Genomic DNA, 17,150 nt, shown 5'->3' with positions numbered 1-17,150 from the left:
GGGAAAGACTGAAGGCAGGAGAAGGGAACGACAGAGGATGAAATGGCTGGACGGCATCACTGATTCAATGGACACGAGTTTGAGCAAGTTCCAGGAGTTGGTGAAGGACAGGGAAACCTGACGTGCTACAGTCCATGGTTTCAAAAAGAGTCCATACGATTCTCACAACTGAACGACAGCAGCTAAGTATTTAGAATGATATCAGATCAGTATAATACTTGGGAGAGTTGAGAAAAGTCACTTAAATAACTGTCTGTGCTCACCATGGCTCACAGGAAGAACCCAGTTTGGATTTCAACAGTTGCTAATAAAGGGAGGAGCAGCCAGGAAACACCTGAGGCAAAATTTAAGCATCCAGAGAAGCTCATCAGGATTAGGAGACTGAATAAAAAAACAAATGAACAAACAAGGAGACCAACCACCTGAGATTAAGGGACTGCAAGCCTTGCTCACACCCTGATCTTGTCAGACTCCACATTTGAAGTGTTATATCACCCTTCATCAAATCCTCTGGGGTTGAGACACAAAGCATGATACTGTCTATGTTCCATACATGCTGCTGCAAATGGCATTATTTCATTCTTTGTAGGGCTGAGTAATATCCCGTTGTATGTAAGCAGCACATCTTCTCTACCCACTCACCTGTAGATGACAGGTCGCTTCCATATCTTGGCTACTGTAACTAGTGCTACTATGAACACTCGGGTCCAAATTATAGTTGCTGTCTGGATTGATGCCCAGGAGTGGGGTGGCTGGATCCTATGCCAACACTTGCTATTGTCAGACATCCTACTTTGGGCCAATCTCATGAGTGGGAAACAGCATCTCATTGTTTTTAGTGAGCATTTTTTAATAATTAGCAGTCGCATTTCTTTCTTTGTGTATCACTGTTCAAGGTCTTTGCCCATTTCTCTTTTGAGTGGTTTATGTTTTTCCTGTGGATTTGTAGTATTTGTTGTACATTTTGAATCTAATGATTCATCTGTTACTAAGTGGCATCTTGAGGCAATTCTAGTACATTCTCTGCCTACACATAACCCACCACCACTAAAGTAATTTATTTCATTTTTTTAAGTCATCTTCATCTCTAACATTTTATGTATCCATGTCATGACTTGATACAGATACATATATACACCCAAAGCTAAGTTATTTTAAACCAAGTTGCAGTTTTACTAAATACACAAATGCATTTTATATATATTCCTTCTATCCCTAAGCAACCTCTTTCCTCAACAGAGGACATATTCTAGATTTGCCTAAATTACAAAGAACTTTGGAATGGCCAGATCTGGACATGGCTGTGTTTGTTACAGTTATTGTTACCTGAAGATCAGCCAGTCCAAATTCCCTCTTCACAGAGGCTTTCTCTGCCCTACTGGACAACAGAACTGCTTAAAATGAGCTGCTGCTGCTAAGTCGCCTCAGTCGTGTCCGACTCTGTGCGACCCCATAGACAGCAGCCCACCTGGCTCCCCCTTCCCTGGGATTCTCTAGGCAAGAACACTGGAGTGGGTTGCCATTTCCTTCTCCAATGCATGAAAGTGAAAAGTGAAAGTGAAGTCGCTCAGTCGTGTCCGACCCTCAGTGACCCCATGGACTGCAGCTTACCAGGCTCCTCCATCCATGGGACTTTCCAGGCAAGAGTACTGGAGTGACAGTCCTTTAAATGAAACTTGATTTGTGGTTACTCTCTAACAGACCAACAGAGCAGTCAACAGTGCCCTGTGCTCATGCATTGGCAATAGTATCTTGCAAAGGGAACATTAGCTTAAAAGACATTTTAGAGCAAATAATAGTGTGGTAAAACTATAGAGAGTGAAAAAGCTGGCTTGAAACTCAACATTGAAAAAAGATCATGGTCCCATAACTTCATGGCAAATAGATGGGAAACCATGGAAATAGGGACATATTTTATTTTATTGGGCTCCAAAGTACTGCAGACAGTGACTGCAGCCATGAAATTAAAAGATGATTGCTCCTTGAAAGAAAAGTTATGACAAACCTAGACAGTGTATTATAAAGCAGAGACATCTCTTTGCCAACAATGGTCTATACAGTCAAAGCTATGAGTTTTCCAGTAGTCGGGTATGGATATCAGAGTTGGACCATAAAGAAGGCTGAGTGCCAAAGAATTTATGCTTTTTAATCGTGGTGCTGGAAAAGACTCTTGAGAGTCCTTTGGACTGCAAGGAGATTAAACCAGTCAATCCTAAAGGATATAAACCCTGAATATTCATTAGAAGTACTGATGCTGAAGCTGAAGCTCCAATACTTTGTCCACCTGATGTGAACAGCCAACTCACTGGAAAAGACCTTGATGCTGGGAAGATTGAAAGCAAAAGAAGGGGGCGGCAAAAGATGAGATAGTTAAGATAGCATCACTGACTTAATGGTCACAGCTTTGAGCAAACTGCAGGAGATAGTGGAAGACAGAGGAAGCGAGCATGCCGCATGGGGTTGCAAAGACTCGGACACGACTTAGTGACTGAACAACAACAACAAAATTATAGGATTAAGGAGAGTTTCAATTTTTCCTAAAACATCGTCATTATTAAAGTTGACTCTGTGCAGTCATATGTTAGGATTATGACGTTTTTACGGCATTTTTTGTCCTTTTCTCTAGTCTCCAAATATCCTGTAATAGACCTGTGTGTGTCAGTCACTCAGTCCTGTCTGACTCTGCGACCCCATGGACTGTAGCTCACCAGGCTCCTCTGTCCATGGGATTCTCCAGACAAGAATACTGGAGTGGGTTGCCATTCCATTCTCCAGGGTTCCTTCCCAACCCAGGGATCAAACCCAGATCTCCTGCATCGCAAGCAGATTCTTTAGTGTCTGAGCCTAGAGCGTGGATACAGTAGACCTACATACTATAATATTAATTATTAAAAAATCATAATGAGAAACAAAACCAAAATGTGACCCACTGTGATTACAAGGATTCTTGGTTTCTCAAGTAGGTATTCACCTCAAGAGGAGGGAGAAATCAAAGGCAGAAAAGTCTAAGGGCCTTTCCCATTTGTACGTTTTTCAAAGTCAATTTGAAAGTGCTAGAAACCTGCAGGCTCACCCAGGATGGGGGCGGAAGTGGGCACATGCTATAACAGAAAGCGCGGAGAAAAAGCGCTGTGATGGAGGAGGGGGATCAGAACGGAGCGAGGGGGTCAGGCTCAGGGGGTCCAGGAGGAGTCTTTACCCCTGCCCGAGCAGGGCAGCAGGTACAGGGAAAGAGGGCCAGGAACCAACCCACGCCTGTCCCACCTTCTTCGCTGTGACTGACCCAGGGCCATCCTCCTGGGGGACACCCTTAGGACATGGCATTTTGGGGTAAGAATACTTTGTTCTTATGTTGTATCTAAAGTCTAATGATGCTATTCCTCCCTAAGTCTTTTTTTAAGATTTTTCTTTAGCGGACCATTACAGTCTTTATTGAATTTGTTACGATACTGTTTTATGTCTGGTTCTTTGCCCTGAGCATGTGGGAACTTAGCTCCCCAACCAGGGACAGAACCTGCACCCCCCTGCATTGAAAGGCAAAGTCTTAACCACTGGACTGCCAGGGAAGTCCCCTCATTAAATTTTTTTGTGCGACACTGGGTTAAAAGGGCACCATGTCATCTAGAAAGATGCATTTTGACAGGTGGAAACTTAAAGCCAAACGAGGAAGGCTTTTTTCCTACCCCAATGCCCTCGGCTTCGGGAGGGGAGGGGTGACACCACCAGATATTGTTAACAAAGAAACTGGCCTCAGGCTGGTGTCCCTCACTCAGCTGCTCAGCCTCCCAAGATTCCACTGACCCCAGCGACAGACGTGATGACCTGTGTTCTCTCTCTCACACACCCCTAAGGCTGCACTGGGTGATCTTTCTTTCCCCTGAAATACACTGTCTTCCTTTAAACCACAGCTCACCAGCACACACACCCCACGTTGTAACATGTGAGAGGAAGTGTGTACAGTAACAGGCCTTACTTGCCACCCCACCTCCAGTTCCTAATCCCAGGGACCACAAATATGGTGGCAGTTTTCAATGAAGAGTTAAGGCCTCCAAAGCAATTCTAATTTGCAGTGACCTCTGCTTCGCTCTTAGAAATCCCCTGCTTTGGGAAAAGGCTGATTACACTGGTGGGGTAGCTCATATGAGCTCCATGTTACCTCTGTGGCTACTGAGACTCAGACTGAATTCCCCAGAGTCTGGAATGGTATACGGTGAGACTTTTAATATGAGCTTCAGAACTGGTTCTTTTTACATGTATCTCCGTGATTGCCAGCGGTGGGAGGGTGAGTGCGCACCCCCTAGAGGGATATTTGTGTGTGTGTGTGTGTGTGTGTGTGTGTGTGTAAGGGGAATGCTGAAATCATATTCAATATAATAATTTAATGAGTGCTTGGAAAACAAACCCTACTGACTTCCTTTGCAAACTGTAGAAAATAAAGTCTGATAGAACTCTTCTTGGCTCTTGGGGACGTGCAAAGACATCTTCCTTACTATGGAGGGCATCCAGAGCAGAGACAGTGAGGTGTTCGTGGTTTGTTTATCAGATGAGGGGGTAGGTGCAGTCTCCACTGGCCACGTGGTCCTGCTCTGGCTCACTCACACTTTGTATTTCACAGCATCTTGCAATGGAATTGTTCTCAGTATTGTGTCATCTGGAACTATTGCCTACCAATAGCCATTATTTTTCTCCTACATCTAATGCCACCATCTATGGTCTGAAGGTCTGTGTTCCCTACCAGACTCACAAGCTGAAATCACTGTAACCCCCAAAGGGGGTACCAGTAGGTGGAGTCTTGGCAGGTGATTAGTGCATGAAGATGGAGGCCTGCTGGGTGGGATCAGTGCTCTTATAAAAGAACACTGAGCCTTCCCTGGTGATCCAGTGGTTAAGAATCTGCCTTGTGAGGCAGAGGACAGAGGTTCGATTCCTGGTCTGGGAACTAGATCCCAAATACCTCGGAGCAACTAGAGAGCCTGCACACCAGTGAAAGGTCCTGCACGATGCAACAAAGATCCCGAGTGTGGCAACTAAGACTCGACACAGCCAGAAATAAACAAAAAAAGCACACAGGCCCCTGGCCCTTCCACCACGTGAGGTTACGAAGCAAGGTCTCTGCACCCTGGAAGCCCACCCTCACCCGACCACTCTGGTGCCCTGATCTCAGACCTGCAGCCGCCAGAACACAGAGCAACAAATTTCCGTTGTTCATAAGCTACCCGGTCTGTGGTATTTTCTTATAGCAGCCGGAACAGACTCAGACAAAACAGACTCAGGAAAAAGGTACTGGTGGTATAAAAACAGAAAGAATACAAGGTTTTACATACAGTATGTTCTCAATTTTATGAAAAAAATTTTTTTTACTAATTTATAAGTTAGTATGAGAATCAGTGTGCTGTAGTTGGAGAAAGCACGGGCCTGCAGTCAGAAGGTATCTGCTGCTTACCAGCCGCATAAACGCTCTGCTCCCCTGTTGTCTTATCTGCAACATGGGCAGTGTGGGGAAAGAGCCACATTTATTTCAGGAACGTTGAATTAAATCAGAACTGATTTAAGTAAAACACTTTGACGATAGAAAGCACTCAGTAACTGATCTTGCTATTATTCTGAGGAGGGACTAGACAGAGCCAGATTCATGAGCATACAACTGGGGCCACACAACGCCTGGTACCTGGCAAGCACTCTGAACTTGGTTTAAAGCTGGGCTGCGGCCATCTTAAAATGCATAATAATGTTTTAACAAGGAGCTCCACATTTTCACATTAGGACTTGCAAATTACATCACTGGTTCTGAGAAAATACATACACACACACACACACACACACGGAAAAGACTGAAAAGGAATACATCAAAATCTTAACAGTTTATCTTTGGGTTATTTTAAAGGTGATTTCTATTTCATTACTTATTCTTCTGTAGAGTCTACATTTTCCATTTTGCATATATATTACTTTGTTTCCGAGGGAAAAAAAGTGAACACATGTTCTTTTATAAAACAGTTCTCCCCATTTTGCAGATGAGTGAAACCAAGGTAGCAGATAGATAGGAAATGACTCACACCAGAGCACATTAAGACAAGGATGGGGGAAGCGCACCCCTTCTGGTCCTGCTCCCCTCACAATGGTCTGAGTTACCCAGCGTTTCCAGCATGAATGTCTCTGGGCGTCTGACCTGGTCTGGGGAACCAGCTCCACACTCTGCAGAGGGAGCCCCAGATCCCTGGCCTGTGAGCATGCGCACAGGCTGACTGCTTTCAGAGCTTTGAAAGCAGATGCCACGGTTCTGCTCCCAGAGGGCTCCCAGCCGAGTTGTGCATGAGGTGGCTGTGCACACTCTAGATGCTGTGAGAAGAGCAGGTAGGACCTGGTTGAGCAACTGAGGGGCTTCCCTGGGGGCCCAGTGGCTAAAACTCTGTGCTCCCAATGCAGGGGCCCCAGGTTCCAGCCCTGGGTAGGGAACTAGATCCCACATGTCACATGCCACAGTGAATATGGAGATCCCGCATGCCACAACCAAGACCAATGCAGCCAAATAAATAATTTTTAAAAAATGAAAAAGAGCAACTGAGAGCACTGAGCAGTCTTTTCAGTCAGGTTCTTCACACAGAAAATATAAAGGCTCCTCTGAACCTCCCTCCCCACCCCGAAGGTGTCCAGAGGTGAGCAGTATGAAGGAGCAGGGGGTGTGAACACAAGGGATAATCCCACTGTGTTCCCCACAGTTCACAGTATTAAACATCTCTAACAAAATCCCACCAAGATGGTTTCTTTATTTCACGCTCACAAAAGCCCAGCCTCCCCTGTGCTCTGATTTTCCCTCCTGCACTTTCTCTTCCCCTCCTGTGTCTCTTGGCAAGCATCCAAATCAGAATTTTTGGTGCTCTTCCCCACCCCGGCCCCAAGAATGCCTCTTGAAGGTCCTCACAGTTCATTCCTACTTCACCCAACCCTTCCTCCTCCAAGAACCAAGCCTGCTCTCAACAGCCCCCTGAATCTCCACAGACTAGCAATCTTTACGAACCATTAGAACTCATCTCCAAAAAAAAAAAAAGAACAAAAGAACTCATCTCTGGTAGAATTTTCTAGGCTCAGACTCGAGGCTCTGGGCTGAGATCAAGAGAATAAAGGAAAGACTCGGGGGAGCTCAACAGCCAGGCTCACACTGGTGAGAGTCACATGAAAATTAACATTAGCTCCATTATGGAGTCCTTCTCACACCATCCAGGCAGGTAGTTGGCTTTACACCCATGATCTGACTTAGTTTAATCTTCACCATGATCTTGATAAATTAGGTACTAAGGCCCCCCTTCTTACCAGATGAAAGAGGCAAAGTAACATGTTCAAAACACAGGTAGTCAAAACCCACAAAACATGCAACACCAACGCGGAACCCGATTTCACACCTCGGACGTTGGTGATCATGACATGTGACATAGGTTCATCGTTTGTAAAAAATGCACCCCAACAGCAGGGATGTGACAATGGGGGAGACTGTGCTCTGTGTGTGTGTGGGCGAGGGGCAGGGAGGTCTATGGGGACTCTCCACACTGTGCACTCAATTATGCTGTGAACCTAAAGATGCTCTAAAAAACAGTCTATTAAACACAGACAGACACAACTAGTAAGGACCAGGAGTTAAAAGTAGGTCTGTCTCCTGCTGTATAGCACACGGAACTCTGCTCAACGGTATGTGGCAGCCTGGATGGGAGGGCAGTTGGGGGAGAATGGATACCTGTATATGTATGGCTGAGTCCCTTCACTATTCATCTGAAATCATCATGGCATTGTTTGCTAATCAGTTATACCTCATTACAAAATAAAAAGTTAAAAAAAAAAAGCAACAAAAGAAAACTAGGTCTGTCTCCTTAGGTGATGGTGAGATACTGTCTTCAAAAACTCGTTGAGCTACATTGCACAGGCAGAAATAATGACAGTGTGTGTGCGTGTGACATCCTATTATAGATCACATTGGTATGTCTGTGTGCATGTTAAGTAGTCACCACGGAGAAAAGAGAAAGAACTGGAAAAGAGAAATCTTAAACTGAGTCCTGCCTCCATCAGGAAAGTAGAGTGATCCTGGGTTGGTCACTCTGATTTTGATTTCTCCATCTGTAAATTGCAACTGGGTTGTTGGGAGGCTCAAGTGAAATAAAGTGTGTACAGAGTACTCTGAAATCATAAGCAACTCTCCCCATATTGGTGCCCCCCACATACACACCCATATATACCCATGCACACTCACATGTTCACATCCATGTGATTGAGGGGTAACCAGGAACCTCTGCTTCCACCTTCCCCACTGAGCTGCTGGCCACCTGTAACACGGAGTGGCTGGACTGGCACTTCCACCTCAGTCTGTGAGCTCTGACCTCCAATCTACTCACAACCCGAAGTAGTACCGTTTGAGCCCCCGCCCCTGCCCTTCCCGCTGGTCTCGGGGCCCTGTGCGCAGCCCTTGCACCCTCACCCCTGCTCCCTTGTGGCACCTGCTGGCCTCACCCTCCCCACACCCTACCCAAGTCCTGGTATGACAGTAACATGCAGATGTCACTGTCTGGGGACACTGTCAGCAACGAGGCCCTGTGGACCAGTATCCCACCTGCTGCTGGGGTAAGCAGTCATAATTTTGACTGTGCTTTTACAATCGCCTTCTTCCCCTTATCTCTCTCTCTCTTTTTTTGTCCTATTGTGTCATTTCAAGACTTGAAAAACCCCACGTGATCCTGTGTGACTTGTGATTACACAGCCCCAACATACCCAGAGGTGCTTAGAGGCGTATAAACCATGCTACCTGCCTGGAATTCGAGTGGTTCCCAGGAGGCACCTTAGGGATAACTTGAGAAACAGACGGTGGGTCAGCAGGGACAGCAGTGATGTGATCCTAGGGTCCCACCAGCTTCCCTTTAAGCTGCTTGACAGTAATGTCTCTATAAGGTTTCATTTAAGAAAAGATCCCCTTGCTCTGAAGAGTCTGAAGTCTCTCTCTCCTATGACTAAGAAGAGATGAGCTATTCTCACCCCTGAGCCACCAAAAGAGTGCCAGGAGCCTTTTTATCACAGAGGTGAGAGGTGTTTTGTGCCAGTGCAAGGAGAACCAGGTATTAATCATTCACGGAGCTCTGAGTCACAGTTAAAATCCCCGTACTCTGAATGCAAAAGAACAAAGGGGAATTTTACTGACCACAACCAAGAGCATCCCCAGGCCTCCTGGGGCATTCCTGCGAGACCTGCGTGCCCTGGGTTCCTACTCATGTCAAATCAGCGTTCACCTAATGAACATCCATTGTGAGATGCGTGTCCAGGATGGGAATGTTTAATAGTAGTGGCCACTGCTCAGTAATGCTTTGAATATGTGAATTTTGCTTCAGAAGCTCCTGGCTGTTGTACAATATGGTAGTTACCAGCTACTTAAATGTAAGTGCATTAAAATTAAACAAAATTTAAAATTCAGACTCTCAGTCACACTAGTCACATTTCATGTATATTTCATATTTCGAGTCATATTTCAGTCCCTACATGTGGCTAATGGCTGCTTTCACCAAACTCTGAAGGTGGAAATGCTCTGTTGGATGGTGCCAGAGCAACCCGACCTCATTCTTAATGACCCCTTTGGCCAGCTGGGCTCCTCATCAGTCCCTGCACTGGTGTGTGCCTGCTCAATTGTTCAGTTGTGTCCAACTCCTTGTGACCCCATGGACTGTAGCCCACCAGGTTTGTCTGTCCATGGGATTCTCCAGGCAAGAATACTGGAGTGGGTTGCCATTTCCTTCTCCAGGGGGATCTTCCCAACCCAGAGATTGAAACTAGGTCTCTTATATCTCCAGCACTTGGCAGGCAGATTCTTTACCACTGAGCCACTGGGGAAGCCCTTAGAGATTCTTAACTTCTACTAAAATTCAGACTTGGATTTGAGATCATATACTGTTACACAGGAAGTGTTCGATATAAACACACTTTAGAAACAGAATTTAAGAGCTTTAGGGATGTTGCTGCTGCTGCTAAGTCACTTCAGTCATGTCCGACTCTGTGTGACCCCATAGACAGCAGCCCACTAGGCTCCTCTGTCCCTGGGATTCTCCAGGCAAGAATACTGGAGTGGGTTGCCATTTCCTTCTCCAATGCATGAAAGTGAAAAGTGAAAGTGAAATCGCTCAGTCGTGCCTGACTCTCAGTGACCCCACGAACTGCAGCCCACCAGGCTCCTCCGTCCATGGGATTTTCCAGGCAAGAGTACTGGAGTGGGTCGCCGTTGCCTTAGAGATGTTAGGAATCCTCTTTTGTGACAGCATTACTTTTCACGAAGGAGAATGTAAGATCCAGAGAGGTTCAGTGATGTGCCTGAGAACACACAGTGACTCAGCACACACGATCCCAGGTCACCCAGTTTTCACCCAGGGTTTGTCTCACCAACTCAGCATTAAGGGGTCTCCTCACTGCAGGACCCAATAGCTCTCTGTGCTTCCTACATGGCAAGATAGCCCTAGGGTCTCACTGTGGGCCTCCTACTCCATGACCACTTTCTGAGTTGCTCTGAGTGTTTACTTACATATAAGTTCAAGCACATTAAAAAAAAAGAATACACACTTTCCAAGAGACAGTTTCCCTAAAAATGTCCCATGGGCTTCCCACTGCAGAAGTCACCCTGGCAGTAAAGAGAAACAGACTGAACAGCCTCCGTGTAGGTACAGTTTCAGTATTACAAGCAAAGGTCAGAAGCACTCTTCACTGTAACTTAACTTGCCATGCGTGTCTCACAAAGGCATGTATTTTTATTTGATATCATATTATCTTTCCAGGGCTTCCCCAGTGACTCAAATGGTAAAAAAAAAAAAAAATTTGCCTGCAATGCGGGAGATCCAGGTTCAATCCCTGGGTGGGGAGGATCTCCTGGAGAAGGGAACAGCTATCCACTCTGGTATTCTGGCCTGGAGAATTTCATGGACAGAGGAGCCTGGTGGGCTACAGTCCATGGGGTTGGGAAGAGTCAGACATGACTGAGGGACTAGCACTTTCACATCTTTGCAGTAGGGGCTCAGCTGTCACTTCTCCAGTGGGACTAAGACTTGAAAGACCTGGTCTGGCATAAAAAACAAACTTAGAGTAACCAAGGGGGATGGCCGGCGGGGGGGAAGGAGAGATAAATGAGGAGTTTAGATTTAATATATACAGGCTACTATATAAAAATAGATAAACAATAAGGACCTACTGTTTAGCACAGGGAACTATATTCAACATCTTGTAATGACCTATAATGGGAAAGAATCTGAAATAGAATACATGCGTTCGATATCTTGTGATAACCCATAATGGAAAAGAATCTGAAAAGGAATGGATATACATATAGTATAACCGAATCACTTTCCTGTACCCCTGAAGCTAACACAACACTGTAAATTAGTTATGTTTCAATATTCTTAAGGTTATAGAAAATAAATAAATTTTTCTTAAAAAAAAAAAAAAGACATGGTCTGGGAACTTGGACCTAGCTGTGATAGTGAAGACTCTAGATCCTCTTTCTGTTTAGAAACAGAAGTCAGTAGATTATACAACCCGAGGGACCCAATCAGGTCCACTCTCTGTTTTTGTAAATAAAGTTTTATTGGAACATGGCAATAGTTCTTCATTTACATATTGTCTATGGCTGCTTTCAGGCTGCAATAGCAGAGCTGAGACAGATGTACTAGATGTAACAGAAACTGGAGGGCCTATAAGGGTAAAAAATATTTGTTCTCTGTCCCTTCTATCACTTTACAGAAAAAGTTTGCTGAGCCCTGGTCCAGTTAGAAGAGATAAACCATCTCCCAAATCCTGCTTGCTATTTACTTCCAAACGATGCTTATGAGGTGGGGAAAGTCCAAATCCAAGAAGATCTTGCCAAACCGAAACCATTATTGTAGCCAATTACAGCTGTTTCCTTTTAAAACCAATGTGCTTTTAATAGGGGTTTGGAGGGAAAATATCTTCAGGTGCTTTTCTCTTTTGCATTTTTTTGTTCTGATTTCCCCTCTATTTAGCCAGTTGTGTCACATTGTCTAAAGGATGACTGAGGTTGTTACAAACAGAACTGCAAGGAAAAAAGTAATAATTGATATTTTGCTTCTTACATTCAAAATAAGGTTTTCCATTGAGACTATATTTTTGATAGCCAGGTTTTGTTGAGAATAAGGATTTTTAAAAAATATTAATTTATTTGGCTGCATTGGGTCTTTCTAGGTCGGGGTAGTAGTAAAGAATCTGCCTGCCAATATAGGAGCACCAGGAGATATGGTTTCAGTCCCTGGGTGGGGAAGATCCCTGGGAGGAGGGAGTGGCAACCCACTCCAGAATTCTTGCCTGGAAAATTCCATGGACAGAGGAGCCTGGCGGGCTACAGTCCATGGGGTCGAAAAGAGTCGGACATGACTGACTGAACACACGTACAACATTAGGGCTTAGTTGTGGCATGCGGGCTTAGTGGTTGCCCCATGGCATATGGAATTTAGTTCCCTGACCAGGGATGGAACCCATGTCCCCCAAGAATGAGAATCGTCTAAATGTCTTTATTTCCTTTTTGAATTATTATCAAGGTGTTCCACATAAGGCAAGTCCCAATCAAACAGAAAGAGAAAGAAGAGAAAGCCCACCTTCTCTGACCCAAAGTTATGTGGGTTATGGGAAGAAGGGAAGCAGAGAAAGAGAAGGCAGGTGTTCAGATGTGAGTCCCAATTTCCCCTCTCTGAGCTGAAATCATGGGTGGGAGCACGACTCTGAATCCAGATCTCCTGGGTTCAAATCTTGGTTCGACCCTGGGCAGCATAACCTCTTTGTGCTTCTGTTTCCTTGTATGTGAAACGGCTTGTGGTATCACCTGCCCTGCTGCTGCTGCTGCTGCTGCTAAGTCGCTTCAGTCATGTCTGACTCTGTGCGACCCATAGACGGCAGCCCACCAGGCTCCTCTGTCCATGGGATTTTCCAGGCAAGAGTACTGGAGTAGGGTGCCATTGCCTTCTCCGATCACCTGCCCTGAAGAACTGTACTGAGAACCGAGTGACTGCGTGAGTGCTAAAGTGCTTAGAATAGTGTTGGTCACTTAGTGGCATTGTAGTGGAGATGTGGGGGGTGGATGTTGCTGTAGATTTTGGAAGGAAGGCTCAGCAGATGGTGGACTCTGTCTCTCACTCTCACTTTGGGGTCTGGAAGGAAGTCACCCTAAACTGCCCCCGCACCAACCTGGAGCAGTTCTGTCAAAGCAAATTCTTCACCAGAAGTGGGGATGGGCCTGGCCTTCATCAGAAACTCAGGACCAAGAGCCAGGTGTCTGGTAGGAGGGTTTCCAGAGGGAACCATCTTGGCGGGTGGGGAGAGGGGTGAGGAGACCACTGATCTGAGACTACCCGGAGAGGAGCTCGTGGGAGTCATAGCAAGTCTCAGGTGGTCCAGTCACCACCAGAGTCCAGATGGGGAGAGTGAGCAAGGGAGCCCCTGGGGTCCTTAAGAGCAAAGAGAGAAGGACCAGGAGGTACTCTGGCCACAGACACCAGCCACCAAGGCTGTTCAGCAGGAGCCAGGAGCAGAGTCGGGCTCTGCCTAGCAGCTCCAGCGTAGAAACTAGCAGAGATGGACAGGCCATCACCCCTCTGCCAACAAGCATACAGAAACCACACCCCTCTCCTGTGGGGGACGGGAGTGGAAACTGGAAAGACTGTGCATTCTCTTTTTTAAAATAGTTATTTATGTGGTTGTGCCAGGTCTTCAGTTGTGGCAGGCAGACTCAATTGCAGCAGGTGGGATCTAGGTCCCTGACCAGGGATCGAACCTGAGCCCTTTGCATTGGGAACGCGGAGTCTTAGCTAGTGGACCACGAAGGAAGTCCCAAGACTGTGTATTCTATCTCAGCTGGACTGTTTGCTATTTAAATTAAATGCAAGTGTGTCTGTTAGATTAGGTGGAAATACAGCCCTCATCCCACAGTCCACCCTCCCTCACAGCACCTGTCCAGCAGGAAGGGGACTTATAAACACATTATATCACTTCATACAAGCAGAGAAATTGCCCTTTTACTGCTGTGTTTGAGGGCAGTGGGAGTACACTTGTGACTCTCCCCTTCTCCCCCAACCATTAAACTGGGTTATACATTTCACAGGGCCTCTCACGCCCACACACGCACAAGCTGGTGTCTAAAACCAGCTTTGGGAACAAACCAGAGGCGTTTCTGGCTCTAAGGTAAACAAGAGGAAGAAAATCTTTCCAAAAAAAGACTCATTCCTGGTAGCTTTATTTTAAAAACAGGGGAAATGCAACTCCTTGCATAAACAGAATTTAAAAGTACAACTTCTTCCTCCTCTCTTTCTAACTAATCAAGGGAGAAAATGACAACTGAACTGTCCATACAAATGTATTGTTCACACACTTAGTAGAGTAAGGCTTATGCTTCGGGCCTATTAGGTAAACGACAATTTTTTTAACTTTTCAGGGCAGAGGAAACTAAGGAAAGCGGAAATCCCTGAGCCTTAATCTTGGAAATAAGCTGGAGGCCCCCCGGCCTGGGTGACTGGGGACCATATTTGGCTCCACCAGCAGGAAGCCAGATGGTGTCTTCAGGCTGTTTCTCAATTTCCGGGATAAACCCACAGGATTTCTCTGCCAGGAGTAACACTCTTGCTAAAAGCAGGATGAGTGACCTCAGATAGCTCCTCTGGGGCATTGGAGCCACTGGGGTCAACGGTGCTGTCGCCACCGACTCAAAAGGCCACCTGCCAACGTGCCACATGCCACTGCCAGGAGCGTAAACACACACACACACGTGTATGCACATGTATACTCCCCAGGGGCCGAGGCCAGCACAGCATCCCACATCAGACGGGTGGACAGCATGTCTGTCCCGCCACTGGGAGGTCTCTCCCACCCAGAGGAAACGGCAGAGACCAGACGGCAGGGCCTGGAGCCCACGCAGTCTGACCAGCGCCCGGCGGGTGAGAGCAGCAGGATGGAACCAGAAAGAGGGATCGTCGACCCTCAGGTAAGTCCTCCTGGGACAGAGGGGAGAGGCGCCGGGGGCAGAGGAGGATGCTGAGGAGCAAGGATGAACATTCTGGTACTGGATACTCTCCCCTCGCTCCAGTTTATCCCTTTTCTCCCCATCTCCCTGCCGGACTCTCCGCTTGTTCTGAAATGTGTGAGAAAGGGACTGTTTGAATCCCTCTTGGGCTCCGCTTCCTTGTGTCAGTCAAAGTTAATTATGCTGCTTTTACCAGAAGACAACTGCACATCCCTCCCAGCACTTTTCCCCAAACCCCACAGCTTCTGTGAGGGCTGCGGGCAGTTCCGCTCCAGAGAAGAGGAAAGAGAGGAGTTTGGGTTTAGGGAGGGGGCAGCTGGCCAGCTCTGCATAGCACAGGTTGGAAGAAACTGGAGCCGTTCCCCCATCTCCGGATAAAGCTCTCCGGTGAGGGACAGAGTGTCTTCTTCCAACAGTGCAAGATCAGGAGGAGGTGGATACCTGAGGCCCTTCCTAGGGGGATGGGCGTGGGGGGCGTCACCAAGTCCAGTCCAGTGCCGCAGGAGGAGGCAGAGGGGATCCCGACGAGGAGGGTCAGGTTGCTAGGACTTGTACTTTCTGACTCTGTTACTGAGCAGAGTCGGACAATAGAGGTTGGATGAGGACTTTTCAGCGTCCAACAACTGAAGGATGGAGGAGTCTGGAGATCAGGAATTTGTGATCATGGGATCTGTTCTTAGAGCAAAATCTTAAGCAGCACCCCAGTACATGCTTCACATTGAAGCAGAGCTGTACTGTATGTTGGGCCAGGTTGGGGGGCCTCTGCCTTGGTTCCTCCACTCCTGGGACAAAACCACGGAGGTCTTAGAATTGCCTGGAAAGCTGTGTCCAAACCGCTGATGTGGTAGCATCTCGTCTCTGTGTCTTCTTCCTTGTCATCCATCCAGATGTGGTCCCGTCTCGGGGGTGCTGGTCCCTCCGCCAGTAAGGCTCTTGCCCTCGACTGGTTCCCTGACACATGCAGGTCTCAGCTCAAATGTCACTGTGTTGGGGGGATCTTCCCTCCTCCCTCTCAGGAGGAACCTCCCCTGATTTGTCCTCGCGTGTGCGTGTTTAGACGCTCAGTCCTATCTGACTCTTTGCGACCCCGTGGACTGCGGCCTGGAAGGCTCCTCTGTCCATGGGATTCTCCAGGCAGAATACTGGAGTGGTTGCCATTCCCTTCTCCAGGGGATCTTCTAGACGCAGGGATTGAACCCGGGTCTCCTTGCACTGCAGGCAGATTCTTTACCATCTAAGCCACCAGGGAAGCAGTTACACTGCCTGTTTATTGCTTACTCAACCTAATCACTCTCATTAGGATGTGAAGTCCAGGCCAGCAGGACCTCCTGTTTATTCACTGCTGGATCCCTAGTGCCCAGGGCTGTACTGGGTACGCAGCCTGTGCTCAGAAAATACCTGTTAAATAGTCTACGGCCATACAACTCTGAACACGCCCCATCCCATCTGATCTCAGAAGCTAAGCAGGGTCGGGTTTGGTTAGTACTTGGATAGGAGAAAATACCTGTTAAATGAACCATGAGTTAGAGGGGATCAACTCTAAGGTCATAAAAGACTCAGGGCTCCAACCCAGATCTCTGACCCAGGGGTGTGCCCTCTTGTACTTCATCTGGTTCTTGCCTCCACTGGATCCTAAGTAGCTGAGGAAGCAGTACTGCTCATTTTCAGTCTCTGAAGAACGAATTTCTTATGTGCAACTGGGCTAAGCTATCCTAAATTACAGGCTAAGGACTCCGCACTTGGGAGAGAGGGGGATAGGGCTACGGGGGAGGCAGGGTCAGCCAGACCCTGACAAATGTCTCCGCCTCTTGCAGGTGACTGACACAGGGGTGCCCTTCTTTCCCTCTCTTAATACACTCTTTTATTCTGGAATCTTAGTCACACTTCCCTCTGGTCATCTTTGTTTATTTGGTTGGTCAGAAGGCTATCCATTAGTTTCCACAAATTCCTGACTGGCTTCTGGGTCACATTAAGTCTTGGATCTTTTAGGAAGCTGCAGTCATCTGAGGTGGCAGGCAGTGGTTAAGGACAGGTGGGGCCTCTGTCAACTGGTAGCAGGATTCCACCCTCTCCTCCCGTGCGGCTACCGCATGGGATCTAGAGGAGCGATGTGTAT

The 17,150-nt window shown here is 47.0% G+C and overlaps 1 protein-coding gene across 3 annotated transcripts in view; it reads left to right on the top strand.

Moving 5' to 3' along the window:
* Nucleotides 1–3,096: 3,096 nt before the first annotated feature.
* NINJ2 (ninjurin 2) overlaps nucleotides 3,097–17,150 on the top strand; it is an 84,098-nt gene continuing 70,044 nt past the window's right edge. For 2 of the 3 annotated variants that reach the window (XM_010845027.1, XM_010845025.1), the window contains exons 1-2: nucleotides 3,097–3,330; nucleotides 14,450–14,995. In XM_010845027.1, the coding sequence (XP_010843329.1) occupies nucleotides 14,849–14,995 (147 nt within the window). In that variant the 5' untranslated portion in view covers nucleotides 3,097–3,330; nucleotides 14,450–14,848. Of the gene's footprint in view, nucleotides 3,331–12,955; nucleotides 13,032–14,449; nucleotides 14,996–17,150 lie in introns of those variants that run through there. The other variant, XM_010845026.1, reaches the window with a different exon arrangement.

Source organism: Bison bison, unplaced genomic scaffold, assembly GCF_000754665.1.
Source record: "Bison bison bison isolate TAMUID 2011002044 unplaced genomic scaffold, Bison_UMD1.0 scf7180017864213, whole genome shotgun sequence".
NCBI classification, from domain to species: Eukaryota; Metazoa; Chordata; class Mammalia; order Artiodactyla; family Bovidae; genus Bison; species Bison bison.
This window is presented reverse-complemented; position numbering and strand designations above follow the sequence as displayed.